Source organism: Pleurodeles waltl, chromosome 4_1, assembly GCF_031143425.1.
Source record: "Pleurodeles waltl isolate 20211129_DDA chromosome 4_1, aPleWal1.hap1.20221129, whole genome shotgun sequence".
NCBI lineage: Eukaryota > Metazoa > Chordata > Amphibia > Caudata > Salamandridae > Pleurodeles > Pleurodeles waltl.
The window spans coordinates 189,971,916-189,992,374 of NC_090442.1; the positions used below are offsets into that span (position 1 = coordinate 189,971,916).

Genomic DNA, 20,459 nt, shown 5'->3' on the forward strand with positions numbered 1-20,459 from the left:
AGGGAAACCTACCAAACCTGTGCATTTTTTAAAACTAGACACCTAGGTGAATCCAAGATTTGGGTGACTTGTGGGGCTCTCACCAGATTTTGTTACGCAGAATCCTTTACAAACCTCAAAGTTTGGCCAAAAAACACTTTCACCTCACATTTCGGTGGCAGAAAGTTCTGGAATTTCAGAGGAGCCACAAATTTCCTTCCATGCGTTCCCCCAAGTCTCCAGATAAAAATTATACCTTACTTGTGTGGGTGGCTCAGGTGCCTGCAACAGAAAAATGCCAATAACCTGTAGAGATTGAGGGGTTAGCACAGTGAGTTGATAAGCACATCATCTTTTTCTTTTATACATCTTTTAGGCTGACTCTGCTTTGGGGACCCACACCAGTGAGGTATCATTTTACTTGGGAGACTGAGGGGAATGCTGGGTGGTAGGAAATGTGTGCCTGGAGCGGTGATCCTACAAAGAAAAGTGAGGAAAATATGCTTTTTGAAGCAAATTTTGAGGTTTGCAGAGGAGTCTGGGTAAGAAAATGTTGGGGGATCCAGGCAAGCCACACCACTGGGCTCCTTGGGGGGTCTAGTTTTAAAACATGTCTGGGTTTGGTAGGCTTCCCTAGATGAAGGCCGCACCCGGGACCAAAAACATAGGTGCCCCCCCCCCAACCCCCCCAAACACAGGTAGTTTTGCAATACATCATTTTGATCTGTCCACGTACTTATGTGATGTTCCAAACACTAAAATTGTGAAAAGAAATACACTTAGGTTATGTTAAAAAGACCCCTCACCCACCAACCAAGTTGGTGGCATGCTTCATCATCGGGGGTCCCACCCCAGACACTTAGCATGTCACAGGTGTGCTGCAACGCCTTATTACAGCGGAGCAGGTTTTGTTATTTTTATCACACATACTGGTTGGATTTGGCACGAGGGTGAGTGATGGTTCAGTAGATGAAATTTTATTAACTAGAGATTTCACAGAAATAAAATGCTCTGCTAATAACCGAAAGGCCAAAAAACTGAACCAGTGACTCCTAGCACATGAGCTGTGAAGCCAGGTCAAGGCACCAACCGGTTTACAGTCCGTTCACACACCTTTCATACATGACATGCAGAAGACCATTCACGCTGCTAGCCACGGGCCCAGCACATTGCAACACTCATCGACAGACAGCGCCACTCAAGGGCCCATCACTTTCATTCACCCACATGCTTCATACAGCAATCACACTAGCTGATGAGTGTGTGTCGACTGGAGTTTGGCTGGCACTGCCAGCCAAGCGCCGCTTCAGGCACACCACCAGCCAAACGCCGCTTCACGCACACCACCAGCCAAACGCCGCTTCACGCACACCACCAGCCAAGAGCCACCCCACGCACACTGCCAGCCAAGCGCCACCACACGCACACGGCCAGCCAAGCGCCACCCCTCGCACACCGCCATCACTTTTTTTTTGTTTTCAAACAGCAAAGAAACCCCTAATTATAAATAAGTACAAAACTACAAACACAAAAGCTCTAACTGAATACATGACAGTAATGCCAACCGTGAAACTGAACATATAAAAATATAAAACAGCAGTTTAAGCTCACGGAATTTCCCAATAATTCTTCTGTGTGGTAGCTCCTGAAACAGCCACCCACACACAACCCAGGCTTTGAAGGACAATCAGGGCAGTACATCCTAGTCTCCTTCCTGATACCTCTTCGAGCACAGACTCTACATCTCTTAGCAGGAAAGTGTTTTTTGGCCGTGGGAGGAATGTGCTCAGCAAAGTGACGATCTTTCAATCTAGCCACATCCTCCACCACTGCTTCTCTAGGAACTCTCGCCTGATCCAGCACAACAAGACTCGCTATGATAGACTCCTGAAATTTCACAAATGTCATCCTTGACTCTGGAGAACTATCCTTGAATACAACAAAAGCATTCAAAGTTGCCCAGTGGAACAGGTGAACCACTAATTTCTTATACCAAACATAAGACTTTCGAGCAGCAGTGTAAGGTTCCAACCTCTGATCTACTCTAGAAACACCACCCATGTGCTTATTATAGTCTAAAATGCACACAGGTTTGCGCACTTCAGCAACTTTACCCCAAACAGCCACAGGTGAAGTACTCTCATCATGGATGGAAGTTAGCATGTGCACATCCCTCCTGTCTACAAATTTCAGAGCTAGCAGCTCATCATTCCGCAAGGCACTGTACTGTCCCTTCTCAAGTTTTTTACAGACAAGCTCTCTTGGATAGCCTTTTCGATTAGAGCGGATTGTGCCACAAGCAAGTGTCCACTCTGAACAACTCCTTGAACAACTGAACTCTGGTGTAGAAGTTGTCTACATATAAATGGTGACCTTTGTTAAACAGTCGTCTACCAAGTTCCCACACAATTTTCTCACTAACTCCAAAAGTGGGTGGACAACCGGGGGGTCAATATTGGAATCCCTACCAGTGTAGACCCGGAAATTATAAACATATCCTGTACTACTTTCAGACAGCATATACATCTTAATTCCATACCGTGCCCTCTTGCTAGGAATGTACTGTCTAAAAACCAAACGGCCCTTGAACAGGACCAAAGACTCATCTACAGATATTTCTTTGCCTGGAACATAGATCTCTGAAATCCGATCTACCAAATAATCAAGGACAGGTCTAATCTTAAAAAGACGGTCAGAATCAGGGTGATCTCGTGGCAAGGCTAAAGCATTCTCTACAAAATGCAACATCCAAAGAAGCAGCTCATACCGGTTATGACTCATGATTGCAGGAAATATAGCAGTTGCCATCAAGGGACTAGTAGACCAATATGAAGACAGTGATGGCGTCCTTATCAGCTCCATCAAAAAAGTTAAACCCAAGAACTTTTTCAACTCTTCAAGATTTGTGGGAATCCACCGGTTAGCTCTAGAATATGGCCTAAGTCTGGCAGCGTTGTCCCTCATATACTGCTCTGCATACAAATTAGTCTGCTCAACAATCTCTTCCAAAAATATATTGTCCATAAACAACTCAAAAAAGTTGACAGGCAAAATGTTTTCCATATTAACTCGACACCCTGGGAAACCAGTAAACGCAGGCAACTGTGGCTGCTCCATGTTTGGTGCAACCCACATGTCAGGCCTTCCAATGGGAAGCCTTTCAGACGCTGGCTGCTGCACCATTGTCACATCAGTGTCCACATCTAAAACAGGCCCTTCATCAGCACTGAGAGTGGCTTCATCATTAGATGATTCCTCTCTGACAGAAAATTCACTTCCAGAATCTTGCTCTTCCTCCTCTGTCTCAGATGCAGAGTCAGTCTCATAATCATGGTCAGAAGACGACTCAAAAAGCACACCGCAACCTGCTGAGCGGTCATCCTACGGCTAGCCATGATCCTTCCTACAAACATTAACTGGACAAATGCACCACCAACAACCAGCACTGTGTAAGATCAGTAACAAAGTGTAGCTTTATCACTATGAGTTATAAACTCAAAAACTATACCGCTCACATGCCTGTAAAAGCTTGACTCATCAGCAACTACTCTGCACAGCCACAGCAATCACCAATGATATCCCACTAAAAAGAGGGGGAAAAGCTAATTAGACATAAGACAACACAATAATCATTATGCATAAATCTAAGGACAATTTCACACACAATCCTGCATTCAGTATACCACCTACAAACATGTCATTCATACATGGCAACAATACTCCTTTGGAGTAAATTTATTTTACTTACCTAAAACATGCAACTACGCAAACCGCAGGACAACCACTGTCAAAACCGCACAATACACAGCAAAGGAAGCAAAAGCTTTGAACTAGAACAAAAAGAAAAAATGAACTGGTATGATTATAAATGCAAATACTTTGCCAGTTGACAATCTCCTCACCACCAACCATTTTTAAAATTTCCCTTGTGTCTAGTGTTCTCTGCTTGGGGGCAGAAATGCCATAGACTATATTGCCCCCTTTGGGGGGCGACCCTTGCCCAAGGGGCCACCCCCCCCCATACAAAGCGCACACTCACACACACATGATCTGCCCAATAGTGCCTTTTGCCCCTTGGGGGCGACCCTTGCCCAAGGGGCCGCCCCCAAACACAGAACATTGAGGAACAAAAAACAATCCCTGGTTTCGAGTGGCTTTCTGCCCCCAAGGGGAGCAGAAACAGCGAAAAATGCATTGCCCCCAAAAGGAGAGCGGCCCTTGCCCAAGGGGTTGCTCTCCCACGCAATAACACACACACAACAATTTCCTGGTGTGTAGTGGGCATTCCTGTTGCCCGATCGCGATGCTCAGAGACATCGAGGGAAAGGAAAACCCTTTCCTTTCCCTCGATGCCTCTTTTCAAAGGGATCCCCCTTTCCCCCCGCCCGGAGGTAAAACTTACCTCCTTCCCTGAAGACGCGGCGGAAGCAGATGCCTTTCAGCACGTCTTTGCACCCTTTCATGATGTCAGCGCGCTGACGTCATTGAGGGTGAAAGGGGAAGCGACTCCCCTTCCAGCCATGACCTGGGGGGAGCAGCCCTTGAGGGAGCGCTATTGCTTCCCCTGAGGGCCAGTAAATGGACGTAATGGTTACGTCTATGGCGCCTGAGAGGCGCAGCCATGGACGTAACCATTACATTCATGGCCGTCAAGGGGTTAAATTGCCTTGTTCAAGTCTGCATGTTGTCAGCATGAGGTATCTGTCGAATTCTGAAGAGCAGCGAAAGAGTGACGTGCAGGATTATTTCAAATCAAAGCATAGGTAGTCTGAATAATATAGAGAAATAATTTTTCTGGTGAAGTTAGGGTATTTGACCCTAAACCAGCTGACCCCAAGCAGGCGAGGCAAAGATAGTAGAAAATCCTTAAGGACTAATATGATTATCAAATACTAAGCCTCTGTGGAAGGTGTTCTGAAATAATTGCTTCCCCTGTGCCTCTAGACTCTGCGGGTGCTCTCTTCTTCAAGCCCCTTAGACGCTGTAGTGTTCTAAGTGCCGGCATCCTCCTTGCACATAGAGTCACAAAGCCATCTCTTTGTACTCATTGTCGCCTGCCTATGCTTCTGAGTCTGGTGACTTGATGTCAGTGAAGTTGTGCACTAATGATACGTTAGGTCTGCAAGATTTCATAATTAGCTCTAACGTTAGATTATGCTGTGGCTAATCTTTATTGTTGAAAGTGTAAATTTTGACATTGAGAACAAAGCTGCCAGTGACGTCACACACGTTGTTGACAAACATATCTGACGTTGGACAAACTACAATACCTGAACATAGGTTGAGAAAATGCTGAGTGAAAAAAGTGGGCAATACGCACAGGAACAGCTGTACGTCTACTGCAGCCACTTGCCAGCAACGTCGGGACTCAATTATGCAGTTTCTATACTTAGAAACTATTTACCATGTTCTATGATCAGTAAATAAGCTTGTCAAAAATGATTCTCATAGTATGCAAACCAGACTAGTTGCATCCATTACATATAAGTTGCAAGAATGCAGATCAGTATCCAGAGGACATCCAATTCGTAGTTGCATAATATTACATGAAGAGAATTTAATGCCATGACATGTACGACCTACATGTGAAATCAGAACTGTGGGTTGATAACATCTCCCTAAAGTTGGTGCCTTTTCTTAAACATCCTTGAGATTCTCCTTCTCAGAAGGTAGTGTATTATATGACCCTAACACACCGCTTCAAAAGAAGGAAACAGATGATACTCGTCAGACTTTGTTTTTCCTTGGGTGGGGGTTGAGCAGAGGTGATCCATTGATGCATCAGGTGGCTAGTGGACGACAACTAGGTCCTTGGGGTCATTTACCTCTACTGCCTGGGATCCATCCTGCTATTGCTCTGAAAAACTAGGTCAAAAACAACCTTTTCGGCACTTGACCTTGAGAGGAGGCAATGATAAGCAGTTAGTGGTATCTCTGAGAGGTTAGTGTTGAAGTACAGCAGGTTCATCACGCAACACAACGCAACACAACACCCAGCAGGGAAGTAATGTGATTGTCTAGCCCAGTGCTTCTCTTTATGTACTTCATTGTACTATAAGGCTCAATACTACACATAAAACAAAAGGTTTCAGATAACCGGTGCATGGGTGTGAGTCCAATAAGCTAGCAGGTTGGACCGCTCTCCACCCACCCTCTCTTTTGGTAAATTATGAGCTTCTGGCATGGTAGCTGGTGCTGATGCAGCACTTCCTCTCTTTTAGTGTACAGTGTCTATGGCTGGAGCAGCTGGAAAGTCTGTTACCTTTCCCTGGGCAAGCCATCTGTGCTTACCAGGGTTGCGCTGGTGTGTAGTCAAGTCACACGGCAGAGCTGCTCAGCAGAGTCCTGAAGATTGTGACTTGGGTGGCTTGCTTTTGCAGGTGGCTCTCTTCTGGGTTTCGATGTTGTCAGCAACAGGTTGTCTTTGCAGTTGCAGCAGGTCTGCTTCCTCTGATCTGGTGAGTCTTTATGGTGTTTGTTCAGGTCCTCCCTAGAACATGGCAAATTAAGCAGTCCTCTTTTCAGATGTAGGACTGTGATGGTGATTTAAAGCTTAGTTGAGCTTTGTGGCAAGGGTTGCTAAGTCCAATCTAATGCTCAGAACCCCAGCCACCAATCAAGTGAGGGAAGTCTGCTGTGCACACTCTGGGACAGTGCTGTGCACACTCTGGGACAGTGCTGTGCTAGCCCCTTGGACAGTTATCATGGTAACTAGAGGTGGGCTCCACAGATTCACAGGATTCCTCAGTGGCAGTGACTGCCCAGTCAGAGGTTGGTTTTGTTATGATCACACCAACCCCAATCGCAGGCACAAGGCAGGTGTTGTGGGGCATGTTAGTCCCTTATTCAGTCATACAGACCGATTGGGCACGCTCAGACAAGTGCTACGTCTGTGTCAGTGGAGATGACAGCAGGAGCCACTTGAGCATGCTTCTGAAGTGCTGTGGTTCCTTGCTGAGGTAGGTGACCGGCTCACAGACTAGAGCACTAGTCACAATAGTTGGGAGTCCCTGCTGGACATACCACACCACCAGGGTCAACCTCTTCTTTTCATACCAGTCAGCTCCTACGGTAGGGTAGGGTTGGCTCGCTCCTTCCCTCTTCCTCAGTCAGGACGCCTCAGGTTTCCAGGACAGAGCAAATAGTTCTTTCTCCAGATCATACTCCAGGTGATGTCACTTGTTTCTGGGAAGCTGATGTCGGACACAACAACTGGCTGTGCAGTAGGTGCAGTAGTCCTCTAGGTACTCTGTGCAGTATTCCTCCTCCTTAGTCACAAAGAACTTGGAACTGGAATAAGTGGGTCAACAGCCCACACTCCTTAACAGTGATAGCAAACTGGGGATGTGCATTCTGTCTGCTTTTTCTGGCAGGTTTGCGTTGGTTCTTTTTTCATGTCCCCTCCTCAGCCTGGCTTCCAGACTCGGCCATTGTTTTGGGTTATGCTCTTCACAGCAGGGTTGTCTCCATGCTGACAAACTCAAAACACAACAGAGCCACCAAAACGTATGAGGAGTTTTCACCAGACTTTTAATAGCTACAGCCAAGAAGACTCACGGAATAATGAGAGTTGGGAAGAATTTAAATATCCATTAAGAATCATGTTGTCAAAGTTTGTGACCGTGAACCCTGTCACTGTGGCCTGGAATCTTAAGACAACGTGGCTTAATCCATGGGCTCAAGTGTCATGTTGCTTTGCCACACTTAGATCATTCCACTGGCTTCCCAGGAAATGTCCAGGCAATCTCAAGGACATGCTCTTTGATGGCTATTTTCTGAGGGGCCCAATCCCTGGAGCGCTTTCAAAAATAGCAAAGCAATGACTTGTGTGCTGGGCCTAGCCTGCCCAAGGAGACCCTTCTACCATCAGTATAGACTATGACAGGATACAAGCCTTATGACAGTGCCAACCTTCACAGTTGCTCCAAGCCTCCAACAGATGTACTGCGCCTTACAGGGCACGGATGGATCAATGAGACGTCACCAACAGGAGCTGGAGACCCAGTTCCCTTATCCTTTCTGGCTCTGCTTGCCTTACCATATACCATTTTTAGTGTGGGTGTAATGTAGCCACTTTTCCATCAATCTGGAGACAATTACAAAGGATTGCTAGGGCATTCAACTAATCAACAAGCGCTATCCCTTCCCTTTCTGCTCTGCATACTGTCTGCCTTCCAATAGAACATGTACACCAGAACACTACTCGATTGTAGAAACATAAGTCCTCATCATATTAAACGAAAGGGCCATAGAGTTGGTGTGTGTGGAAGAAAGAGGCATCAGGTTTTCCTCCTTTTACATCCTGGTTCCCAAAAAAGGTATAGGTTTTCCACCCTTCATCATCCTTTGCCTCTTGAACCTGATCATTCAAGACATATTGAAGATGGTGTCTGCCGAGGCCAGAGAGGCTAAGAAATTCAAGGCATGAATAGCTCCTGCCCCCATCGGATCAATCTGCCGTTGATGGCACCAACTGCCCCATCTTGACCATGCAGATCGGTATCTTTTGTTGGTACTCTCTGCCCAGGCCCTGGAAAGTAATGAGGCAGCATCCGCTGAATTCCTGGGACTTGCCAACGTTCCCAGTAATCCACCACGCCATGAGACGTGGAGAGCCTGTCAAAATCATGGGATGATGATTCCCTAGGGGATCCAGAAGTGGATCTAGAGACAGGGGTAGACTGATTGGAAAATCCCAAGAAAGTTCCATCAGAACTGGAAACCAGACTTGAGACCTCCACATCGGGGTTACCACCACCAGGTGTGCTTGTTGTCTCCTGACTTGGGAGGATAATGTTATCATCGGAAACGGAGGGAATGCAAACCCCCCCCCCCTCCACACTTCAATCTTGGAGAAACGCATCCACTGCCGTTGCCCCTGGATCCGGAAGCCAGCTGCAAGATCTTGCCAACTGGTTGTCCAGACAGGACGCAAAAAAGTCAATGGAAAACGGACCCCAAAGGTTCTTTATGGCATGGAAGACTGCTGGTTGGAGTTTCCAAAGAATGTTGTCCTGCCTATGACGGTAGTGCCAATCCACAATGTAGTTGGAAACTCCCGGGAGGTGCTCCGCTGTCAGGGAAATTTGATTGCTCAGGCAATAGTCTCAAAGACTGCGCGCCAAGTCTGACAGGATGTTTGACCTTGTGCCACCCAGATAGTTGACGTAGTGAACCGCTGCCACATTGTCCATCTTGAGCAGGACAGAGCATCGGGCCTTGCACCTGGTCCAGCATCTTACCAAGGAACCTGCCAACAACTCCAGGCAATTTATATGCAAATCTTGTTCCTCTGAAGACCATTTTCCTCATGTGGAGAACTCTCTGCAACGCGCCCCCCAGCCTGAACCGCTGGCATCTGACTCGATCACTATATTGGGTTGAGAGCCGAAAATGGCCCGCCCATTCCAAGCCTCCATATATGCGATCCACCACTGGATCTCCACTTTCGCTTTGTCAGACAAAGGAATGCTTAATCCTCGCCTCCGTGTCCTTAATAGAATCGAAACTTTCTGTTACGATAGCTAGGACATTTTTCATTCGTATGTTGTCGTCTCAGACATGGATCCCTGTTCTGCAAATCTTACGCCTGCTGGGCGTAATGCACCCTGTTGGTGCCACATGCCAGATGGTGGATGTGATCTCTATAGTGGTGACTGGGAAAACCGAGGCTTCAATACTAAGGGAGTGTTTTGGCTGGAGCAAGATTCAGTCTATCTCAATCTACATTGGTAGGTGGTCTCTTCCAAGGTTTGGGTGTGTAGTTCTTTCAGCCCTCTGCAGGCATGGGCTTCCCTTGTCACTGACGCTTAATTGCTGGGTAGGGATGCCAATCTTAATGACATGGGAGTGCAAGGCTTCTCGTCTGGTGCTGGAGCTGTAATTGGTCTGCTTTGATTGGAATGTATTCCTCCCTTCCATCACAGCGAGATTTTGTCAGACAGCACCAGCATTGGCCATAATATCAATACAGCTGTGTGGGATTGTGGACCATGTGTTTGAAGGCAATTTCCCCTGTGTCGGTGGGTGGAGCAACAGGGAGTTTTCTAAATAGCAGCTCACATTACAGGTTTCCTCGTGAGAGCGGATGCTCTAAGCTAACTCTCATTGAAGAATCATAAGTGTGAACAACATGCAGAAGTGACAGAGATGATGATCTGCAGATTGGGGTGTATCTCTTTGCCCATACATCCTCAGTTTTGTGACATGCTCTTCCCTTTGAATCATTCCCATGGAGATGTCTTCTGATAGAGACTTTTAACCAGATATTGCTCACCCTAGAAAACTACCTCCAGCATCAGACTACATCTTGAGAAGTTTGAAACAGTTCCCCTGCGCTACAGAGGTGGTGCTTGCGACTCTGCATTGATGCCATGTGCACCGGATGTGATGTACATGAACGTATAAAGGCATCACCCATTCGCACTGACATCAGTTCCCTTCTTTCCACACCTACAGATGCAAACCTGAACCAAAAGATCAGCAGGGTTTAGGGCTCGTGGGGAATGTCACTGAAAGATGTCGTTGACTGATCCTCACCTGTTGTGCTTGGGCCCTTTCCACTCTCTGTGGCTTGCAGTGACTGTGCCGTGATACACCTGAAGGTCATTCTGGAGTGAAAAGTAAAGTTATTCATCGCCTGATACTAAAAGACCCTGTGTGGGTCGAACTCATGGGATGGAGTTGTTCCCGCTCCTAAATCCGCTCCTGCTACAAGTCGTGCTCAAGGTTGTGATCTACGGGTAAGTCTAAGAAAAATAAGTCATCGTCCAAGCAGGACTTTTCACAATCACGCCCCTCTAAGTCCTCAGAGAGGGAGTGGAGCTCTCATTGTGGTTCCAGGACCTGCTCCTGCAGCTGTTCCGCTGAATCAGTCCTTGAACCTGCCCCATGCCACCTTGTTTTTTCTGGGCCCGCTGTGACTCTTACAGATTAAGGAGTTTCACAAGGTGATAGTGAGCTTATTTGGACAACTGACTCCCTCTGACGTACCTTCAGGCCCCATGGAGCCGTGAGGTCTGCCAACTGGGTTCCCACTGACGAGTCCTCCCTCTGCACCAGTGGCGCCATCCGGATCTCTGCCCAGTTTTCTTCTGACTGCAGTACCAAACCCATTTCCATTGCTGTGCCCTATGCCAAGCACAATCATTCAATGTCAATGCCAACTTCTCTGGGATCCATGACAATGGCCGATCCCTTGTGCTGTCTGGCTTTGAAAGAGCGCTGCGTCAACCTTGTCGAAGGCCATGTTCGATGCCGCTTATTCCCCTCAATGCCGGCAATTAGTCTGGCAAGGACACTGTTCCCTTACCCCAAGGCAGGGAGCAGTTTATTCATGACATATTTGGTACTGTTCTGATAATGGTACCTGTGATGTAGGGGAAGACGTTGTACAGCCAAACCAGGATGAAACCTGGTATGATGACCATCAAGAGCCCAGTGACCTGCTTATTTCTCCAGACAGTGGCTTGTACTTACAATTTCCATGATGCAGATAAATTTACAGTTTGCTGTGGCCTTCACACTACTGACTTATTGGGCAGAGCTGTTGGCATCAGTGTCGCCATCCTGAGACGTGTAGGTGCTGGTCAACTGGTTTTGTTTGTGGTGTACAATCATGGACGATTCCTGACTTTTCTGAGACCGGCAGATTCTGCACTTGAGCTCTTCAAGGACAGCAAGGCTGCAGCCCACTCCTTGGGTTCTCTTCCCACCAGGATAGGATTGGGACAGAAAAAGGGCCCGGGCAGCAAAATAAGTGAGCCCCTTTTAGCAAACCAGATAGGTAAAAAAATGTGTTCCACATTTTCAAGTTGGGGGCATTTTAAATTTATAAAGATACACTGCTTTAATGTTTTGCAGGGTTTGAATGACTGCACACATTTGTGCTAGCTGAAGGCAATATTTGTGTTAATATTGGGGAAATGAACAATAGAAACCAGCCCACCAGACCATAAAACAGGCCCACAACATGACAAAAAAGCAGCCCACGCACTGACATATCTCACCTGCCCTCCAGACACTGCCTGATTATCTTGTAGGCCTTTCTCCAATATTGGGTCTTCGCCTTTTCATCACTTTACTATGGGAGAGCAAATGCTCGCCTTGACCCACGTCTCTGGCAAGGCCTGGTTCCACGCCTAATGTTGAAAGCCTTCCTGTTAGCCATCAAAGTGAAGCTGCTTCAAGTGTTCATAGACAGCATCACCGCCATTTGGTATTGCAACAAGTAGTGCATGGTGGGGTCCTAGCCTCTGTCAGGAGTTCCTTGCCTCTGGACATGGCTGTAATGCCAGAATATCTTCCTGGTGGTGCAGTACTTGGTGGGATCCTTGAACTCCAGGGCAGACTGACTCATCTGTCCGACACCTAGTGAATCACAAATATTGGTCACATCCGGAGTTGGCACTAAGTCACTTCCACTAATGAGGGCAACCTTGTCTCGATCTATTTGCCTCGGCTGAGAACGCAGTGTCAGCGCTTCTGCTCACTTGCGTTTCCAAAGCTGGTCTTGCTTGGAGATGCATTCCACTAAGAGTGGAACTCAGGACTCCTGTATGCCTTCTTACGGATCCCTTTCTTGCCACGAATTCTGTAGAAGATAAGAACTAACCGGGCCCAAATTTTTCTAGTGGCTTTGGATTGGGCACATAGATTATAGTATTCAGAAACCCTGGGCATGAACACCTGTCCTCCAATCAGGCTGACCCTCTGTGGCAGCAGCAAGGCAGGGTCTTGGGCCCCAACCGGGGTTTAATAATAGCATGTCTACCCTTCACAGAAACATAGTTATTTTGGGAATGTGCTGTTAGCATCAAGTCTTTACCTTTGCAGTTAATAGAAAATGTAATGTTCAAACAGCCAATGGTGGTACATAGCTTGGGATTCCCATTATTAGGAATTTAGACACTGCAAATATTAGGGAATCACAGATGTTGAATTCTAAGTCTGTATGAAAACACCACATGTCTGTTTTATTTCTTCTGGATGGAAAGAGCTCTGGACAGAGGGGAGGTGGGTGGCCACCTGCTTTTGTTCTACAGACAGGTGTGCTCCATGGTACCTTTATTTCTCTACTCATGAACAGAGTTATCAGGATTAGAGCTATCAAAGCCACATGCATTCCATTAATGCCACATGCTCTTTATTGTGAAAGAGGAGTGGGTATCTTACAACTTCTGCTGATGTTTGTCAACCAATATGAAGTTGCCAGTTTGCCAAGGCCATTTGATCACAACCAATAACTTGCTATAAGTAGACCTGCTATAAAATTAAAAAATCAGTTTAGATATGCATATCATTTCAGTAAACGTTTGAGGTGCTTCTGTGCATTTATTTGTACCTGAAATATTTTTCAGATGTTTAAATCACATTTTACTACCTCTGCATGTGTCACTCCTGCTTGGAATCTGAATTTGTATTCACATCCCAGAGCCTTAGGGTAGCTCACCTGATAGGTTTGTTTTATACTGTTAAATATCAGTGTCATTTTTATAGTAACATTTGTCTTATTGAGTCATTCAAATCTTATTTTTTATGCTGACTCTCAATAGAAAAGACAACAAGGTGATGAAAGGAATGTTTGAATTACTCTGACACTGGCAATGGCTCTAGAGTGCATTCCAGACCATCGTTTTTGCTCACTTTGCCGTTCTAGACAGATACCCACCTTCTGCAAATCAGCCTTGGTTGGGAACACAAGCAACCCCAAAAAGGTTTCTACCTACTTAGGTCTTATCAGTGATGTATAGCTGGAGTCCTGTAGCACACTGAGCACAGAACCCACACCTGTCACACACACAGTACCTTCTGCAAAAACAACTGGATAATAATAGGAATGATAGAATTAGTCTTAGCCACTGGTGATTGCTCTGGGATTCTTTCTCAAAGATACAGCTTGACGAGGGAGCAGGTACCAGGCCAGGTTATATTTGTTTTTTGGGCAATGTGTTCCTTGAGGGTGAAATTGGTGTCCAGGATAACTCCAAATGACTTGGCATTCAGTGAAAGTTGGGGTTTGAAGTAGTTTAGGTGCATGTTGTTGAGCCAGTGTTGTCCCTGTGTTTTTGGCAAATAGCAGGAATTCTGTCTTGGTTGGGTTGATCTTTAGGTAAGCGTTGGACATCCAGGTATGAATGATGTACAGGTAGTGTTTGAGGCGGTGAACGTCAGTATCATCAATAACGATGTGTGTATCATCAGTGAGGATGTCTTCCAATGCCACTCAAAACACTGTGGTAGAAAATCTCTTGTTGTTGATACTTATCCTTGTCTAACTGTATAAGTTATGCGTCCCTTTCTCACCCGAGGTTTCCTTGTGAACAAAGTAAAGGGCATTTGTGTATAATAAGAAGCACATTGTGTGTCTCCTGGCTCCCTCCACCACACTATTACAGTGGCTCCCCCCAAAAAATGTCCTCTTACTACCCTCTACTCATCAATTTCAGCATTCCCGTTGTCTTAACTCACCCTCAAGGATAAAAAGTATAGCTGGCATCCTGTTGCTCTCCCCCACTCGCTCTTACACTTCACCCTATTTCCCACTGCAACATTTATTTACTAAATACCTTGGTTTCTGCCACCATTCCTCATAATCCAAATCCTGTTCACACCTCAGTCATTACTACTGCACTCTTTGGAAAGGATGGTGTAGGTTCTGGAAATCACCTGTTTCCACCTCTGTGCATGCAGGCATTGTGAACTCATTCCTGGCACAATAGATTTTGGCTCACACTGGTGCGGCCATGCAGTATTTGATAAGGATATTCAAAGTGATTTGTTTAAAGTACTGACTTTATATAGAAGATATATATGTAATACAATACATTTATCCATGTCAGATTCTTATAATTTCCATCCTTTCGGGTAGGAGCAGGGGAGGAGCACACAGCTGAACATGCAAACAAACGTTTTTGCAAATTAAAGCCTGTCTTTTGCTTAAAGCCTCCTTCAAAAATACGATTTTGAAGAAACTAAAACATCTGTACTCATTTTTATCTCCTGGAAGATTTAGATATCAGCCAATTTAATCATTTTTAAATTTTGAATGGCGTTGAATGTAATTTGCAAAAGTATCCTATAAAATACCTCTGCCCAAGGAAACAAGATGATGGCAGGTGTTTTGTTTTCACTTTTGAATTGAAACTATTTATTTTAAGCAATACAGTGTTGTGTGTTACTGTTTGAAGCTTGTTAATTGTGCACATTCCCTGATCTTTATGTATACAAAGCTTTTCTGCAGAGGAGTCTTTGAAGATATTGCATGTCACAAAACTGCTTCCCAAGTATAACCATGCATGAAAATGTTTTCTAAACGGTATGAACCCAAGCTGATTGCCGCCTTCACTCTTTACAACAGCATGAGCCAACGTACACAAATCAGTATTGCATATTTAGGTTCTATGATTTGTCTCTTCTGTTGTGTGTCTTTCTGCTGTTTTTTACATGATATGCATTTAATCCAGTTTCTTATTAAATTCCTTTTTTGCCTCTTCGCTGCTTTTTTTCTATCCTGTTTTCTTTCTTTCACCCATTCCCCCTTTCTCTACTTTATATCACTTTCCACTGCTCCTCTCTTCTCTGGTTCAACACATCCAGCTCCCTGTGAGGAGGAAGGAGCTGAGGATGAAGTGGGCACAGGAAATGCAGAGGCTGAGGACACAGCTGGTGGTGATGGGAACACCTGCGCAGATCTTGGTGATGGTATGTAATGTGTGCTTTTTAAGTACAATACTTAGAAGGTACGCTTGTGCGGAATCGTTGATCCATTCTTTGTTGGTTAGCTCTGTGTACACCAGTTCACTCTCGTGTGTGTGTGTGTGTGTGTGTGTGTGTGTGTGTGTATATATATATATATATATATATATATATATATATATATATATATATATATATACACACACACACATATATATGTTCGATGTCATGTGTAGCTGCAGATACACATGCTCTGCATAATTCCGCCATCTAGTGTTGGGCTTGAAGTGTTACAAGTTGTTTGTCTTCGAAGAAGCTTTTTCGAGTCACGAAATCGAGTGACTTGTTTTCATTCTGCCGTTGGGTTTGGGCGTGTTTCCTCTCGATCAGGTGAATCTTGGTTCGGTAATTCATAACTTATTCTACTCTTTCTATAATATCTGATTTAGAGTGGTGGGGTCGAATTTCTTGTCCGTACAAGGGCAACGCCCTTTAAGGGCCCACTTCAATGTGAATCTGATGGAATGAGCTCTGTTTAGATTCTGTCCTCGGTATTGCGCTAAATTTCTGTACACCGATCAGCATTCTGTGTGCAATCTTTGTCTATCTCCAGACCATCAAGAGGATAATTGTGACGCCTGTAGATCTTTTTGATTGAAAAAGACTCTTCAGGACAGTACAGCTCGTTGTCTCTAAATGGCGTCCAGATCCACAGAAGACACACTGGACATCTTCGGCGAAGAACATGCCCAAGAAGTAGGTCGACAAGGGGCAGTCTTTTCCATCCAAGACTCAGACTCCGAAGAACACTCCAATGACTAAAGGCACTACATGCCTGTGGCGCAGTACGTGAGTGTGCGACTGCCTCATCACATCACACAAAAATAACTAAAAAGACTCCAGCACTAGTCGTCGATCCGCCACTGCCTTCGGGCCATGGTTGGATTCGAAAAGAAAATCCGGATGACCAACCTTCGGGTTCGGCACCACGATTTAAGACTAAGGTGCACTCAGCTTCGACCAAACAGATTCCTAAACCAGTCTCAGAGTTGAGCCGAAAATCTGAAAGCACATCTTCGGAGTCGAAAAGAACAGCAACATCTTCGGAACCGAAAAAGGTTACAACATCTTTGGAGCTGACACTTTCGGTTCGACCTAAACATAAACTTTTGGAGTCGAAACCCATGTGTAGTAAAGAAACAACTTCAACCCAGGAATCCATAGACATTCAACCTATTTTAGAGGTGATGGACGCCAAACACAGAAAGATACTTATTCAAAAGGACACAGGAAAAATAATTGCCTCCCCTCTAATGTCCTTTAAAAGGATATTGACTTTTAAAGACACTTCAAAAGATGCACCTCCACCAAAGAAGGTCTTCAAGGACAAACAACAGGGACAGGCTTTAAAGCAGATACAACCTTCACCACCACATTCTCCTGTTCCTCCTTCCACCTCCACCACCATCACCCACACATGAGGCACAGTTATCACCACATACATCCTCCGTTTCACCACATGGGATGATCTTAGTGATGACCAACAGGACACAGATCCATGGGATACATATGACTCTGATCTCATTTTACCAAATTACCCTCAGTTATATCCTGCCAGACCCTCACCACCAGAAGACTCTACAGCATATAATCAAGTAGTGGCTAGAGCTGCAGCCTACCATAATGTGCAAATGCACACTGATCACATAGAGCAGGGCTTTTTGTTTGACACACTAGCATCATACCACAGCAACATTGACTTAAAACACCCCTGGTCAAGCAGTGCTTAAAATGCTATTTCAAACTACTCCAACTCCTACAGGCTAGCCACCGCTTATTTTAGGAGGGGCCTGGTTTTCGGTCTATGCATAGCATGTGTATCTACAGCTACACATGCCATCAAACGGAAAATGTCACTTACTCAGTAGACATCTGTTTGTGGCATGTAGTGCTGCAGATTCACATGCACCCTCCCTCCTCCCTGGAAGCGTGCAGCCGTTGTAGTTTTTTCTTTATGTAAATATGTATAAACATTGCATGGACATCTTCTTTTCTTATAGAGATGTGTGTGTGTGTATATATATATACACACACACACATTTCTTCACTCCTTACTTCACCCTCTTGCAGGAAAACAATCTTAACAAAGGACTCGATGCCCATGCACACTTTCACCGAGAGGAGGAGTCACTCGATCTCGTGACTCGAAAAAGCTTCTTCGAAGAAAAACAACTTGTAACACTCCGAACCCAACACTAGACGGCGGACTTATGCATAGCATGTGAATCTGCAGCACTGCATGCCACAAACAGATGTCTATTGGGTAAGTGACATTATATATATATATAATTGGACTGGTGCCTGCTATACAATTTTCTGGGCTTTTTTTGTGTTATTAAATATATCAGCATTGCTTCGGGAAAGCCTATTTGGTCATAGTGCACATATTACGATTGCAGACTTCAGACAGCATTGGCTAAGTAGAAGAAAAGAAAAGCCAGCACATCCCAGGAGTAGTGCATGTTGTTACTTCTCATTCAAGGTGCTCATTCACCCAGTACTAAGCTACAAAGAGTACCACTGCAAAGGTTTTGCAGAGGCAATCTAAATTCACCATTTGGAAAGAGCACCCTCTTTTGAAGAAATAAAAATAGTTGAGAAGAAAAGTTCGACAATCCAATTCCAGTATTCATTCTATTTATATTCAGTACTACACCAACACAGCCAATACATTCCATTCCTTTTATTTACAGAATTTATTCAGGGCTGTGAATATGATCGATACAATATACAATACTTTCTGTACTACAATATGATTAAAAAAACATGCATACATAGAAAAAACTTATTATTTCCTAAAGGAACAGAAATTAGTATGTTTACATTAAACAACATCACACTAAGTTGATTGGGAAATAGAATATACTCCTTTCAGTGTCAACACAATTATATACTTCTCATCAATCTCAGTTATGATATGAAAATTATATGTTTCTAATGGTCATATTCATTTGGACATAACACTTATTTCTATGTACTGATTTCTAACTTACACAATACTGATGCCACAAACTTCATAATCAAAGTATAGTAGTTTCAAAACGACATACAGAAAGAGTGTATTGCTTCATCACATGACTGAAAATGGTGGTACATAGAACTCCCCATCCATTTGTATTTTGTATGCAGTGCCATGGTATTGAAGCTGTGATAAATATACAACATTGGCCTAAGAGATTGTTCTGTAATCACCTTCGTACAAGAGTGTGTCGTAGATGGACATATGTGCTCCTAAAAGCTGTAATCAATTAAAACTTCAATATTTGAGATCCTAGGATTACAAACATAAGGTAACATCTCCATTTCAATCGACTCCCATAAAACCATATGCAAAGGTACTTCTATGAGGCATCCCTATGCAGTGATGGTGATTTCAATTTGCGTGCGGTAATCAAAAAAGCGAGTTACCATAATGGTAAGAAATATTGTAGAACAAACTTACTTCCCCATAGTGTATGGGGAACAATAAACCTAAGCGCATCATTCATATCCCCCCAAGTCTAAATGCGGATCGCCGTGTTGCAAAGGAGAACAAAAGAAGGGTCATACTTCCCACATTATACACTGAAATACTATGTGTATACCGTAAGCCATCTCTTCCGTCTTTCACGCCACGTGCTGTAATGAAAAGCAGGAGGCGGTATATTAAAAATGAATGTTGTGGAACAAACCTTCTTCCCCGTAATATATGGGCAGCATTAATTATAAGTGCATCATTTATATCTCCACCACACACAACCAAGTCAAAATGCGGAGCTCGACGTTGCAAAGCAGTACAAAAAAGCGTTAACCCTCCCAAATTGTGCACAAGACATTACGTGCATACCATAACCCAGCTTTAATATATTACATTTTATACAGGCTGGACCAACGGGCGTCATCGTGAAGTAAAGTATTACCTTGAAAATCAAACATCCCACAGTCCACACTTACTCATACTTCAGTAAATTATTTCCTAACCAGCTGTCATTAGGAATGATGTTTCAAGGACTAGCCTTGTGACTTAAGTATAAAAACATATTCCGACCCCAGAGAACGAAAGAATGTTGTTAACACTTCCGTGTCTGCCATTTTTTTGAAAATATTTGTATTGGTTTTTGTATGGTATATCACAACAAATTAATATTTAGATACACAAAGAGTGCCGGCAGGTGCGGCGTAGTGCCGGGACAGCCATGATCAGGTAACACAGTAAATGTGCAGTTAGAGGCAATCACATAATCAGCGAGCTCTTGCCAGGGAGCACATCCCTCTGCGAGAGCGCCCAGAAGACAAGGGCATGATGAGCACCAGACAGACACGGACAAGAAGAGTTGTCTCCTCCCAGCAAGTCCACCCTGTGCAGACCCCCAGCGTTCCCATCGCAGACAGTGTGACTTGGCAGGGGTTATCAGGGGGTGCCACCCGAGGCTGGACTTGCTGCTCCAGTGTCAGCGGCTGGAGCAGAGCTGTCTGCTCGAGAATCATCCGCTAGTCATCTCCCCCCTCGGTCCACAGTGGTACCGGCCAACAAAATGGTATCCCATGCGGGCAGTGTCGGCATCCTCCGGAGTCCCCGAGCCTCCTCCCAGCGGATCGCCCCGCTTTCACAGTCCACCCACTGTCTCAGTTCCAACCACTGGGTATATATCAGGTCCCCTGGTGAACTTTCAACTCCTAATCAGTTGTCTGTGGGCGAGGGTCAAGGCCAGATCCAGAAATCTATTGGTAACCTTCCCAGCTGC

General features: G+C 44.8%; 1 protein-coding gene across 21 annotated transcripts in view; it reads left to right on the plus strand.

The window, feature by feature from the left end:
* Positions 1–20,459, plus strand: part of MICAL3 (microtubule associated monooxygenase, calponin and LIM domain containing 3) — a 1,349,174-nt gene that overhangs the window by 980,246 nt on the left and 348,469 nt on the right. For all 21 annotated transcript variants that reach the window (XM_069228050.1, XM_069228034.1, XM_069228049.1 and 18 more), the window contains one exon: positions 15,577–15,681. In XM_069228050.1, coding sequence (XP_069084151.1) covers positions 15,577–15,681 — 105 coding nt within the window. The remainder of the gene's footprint in view (positions 1–15,576; positions 15,682–20,459) is intronic.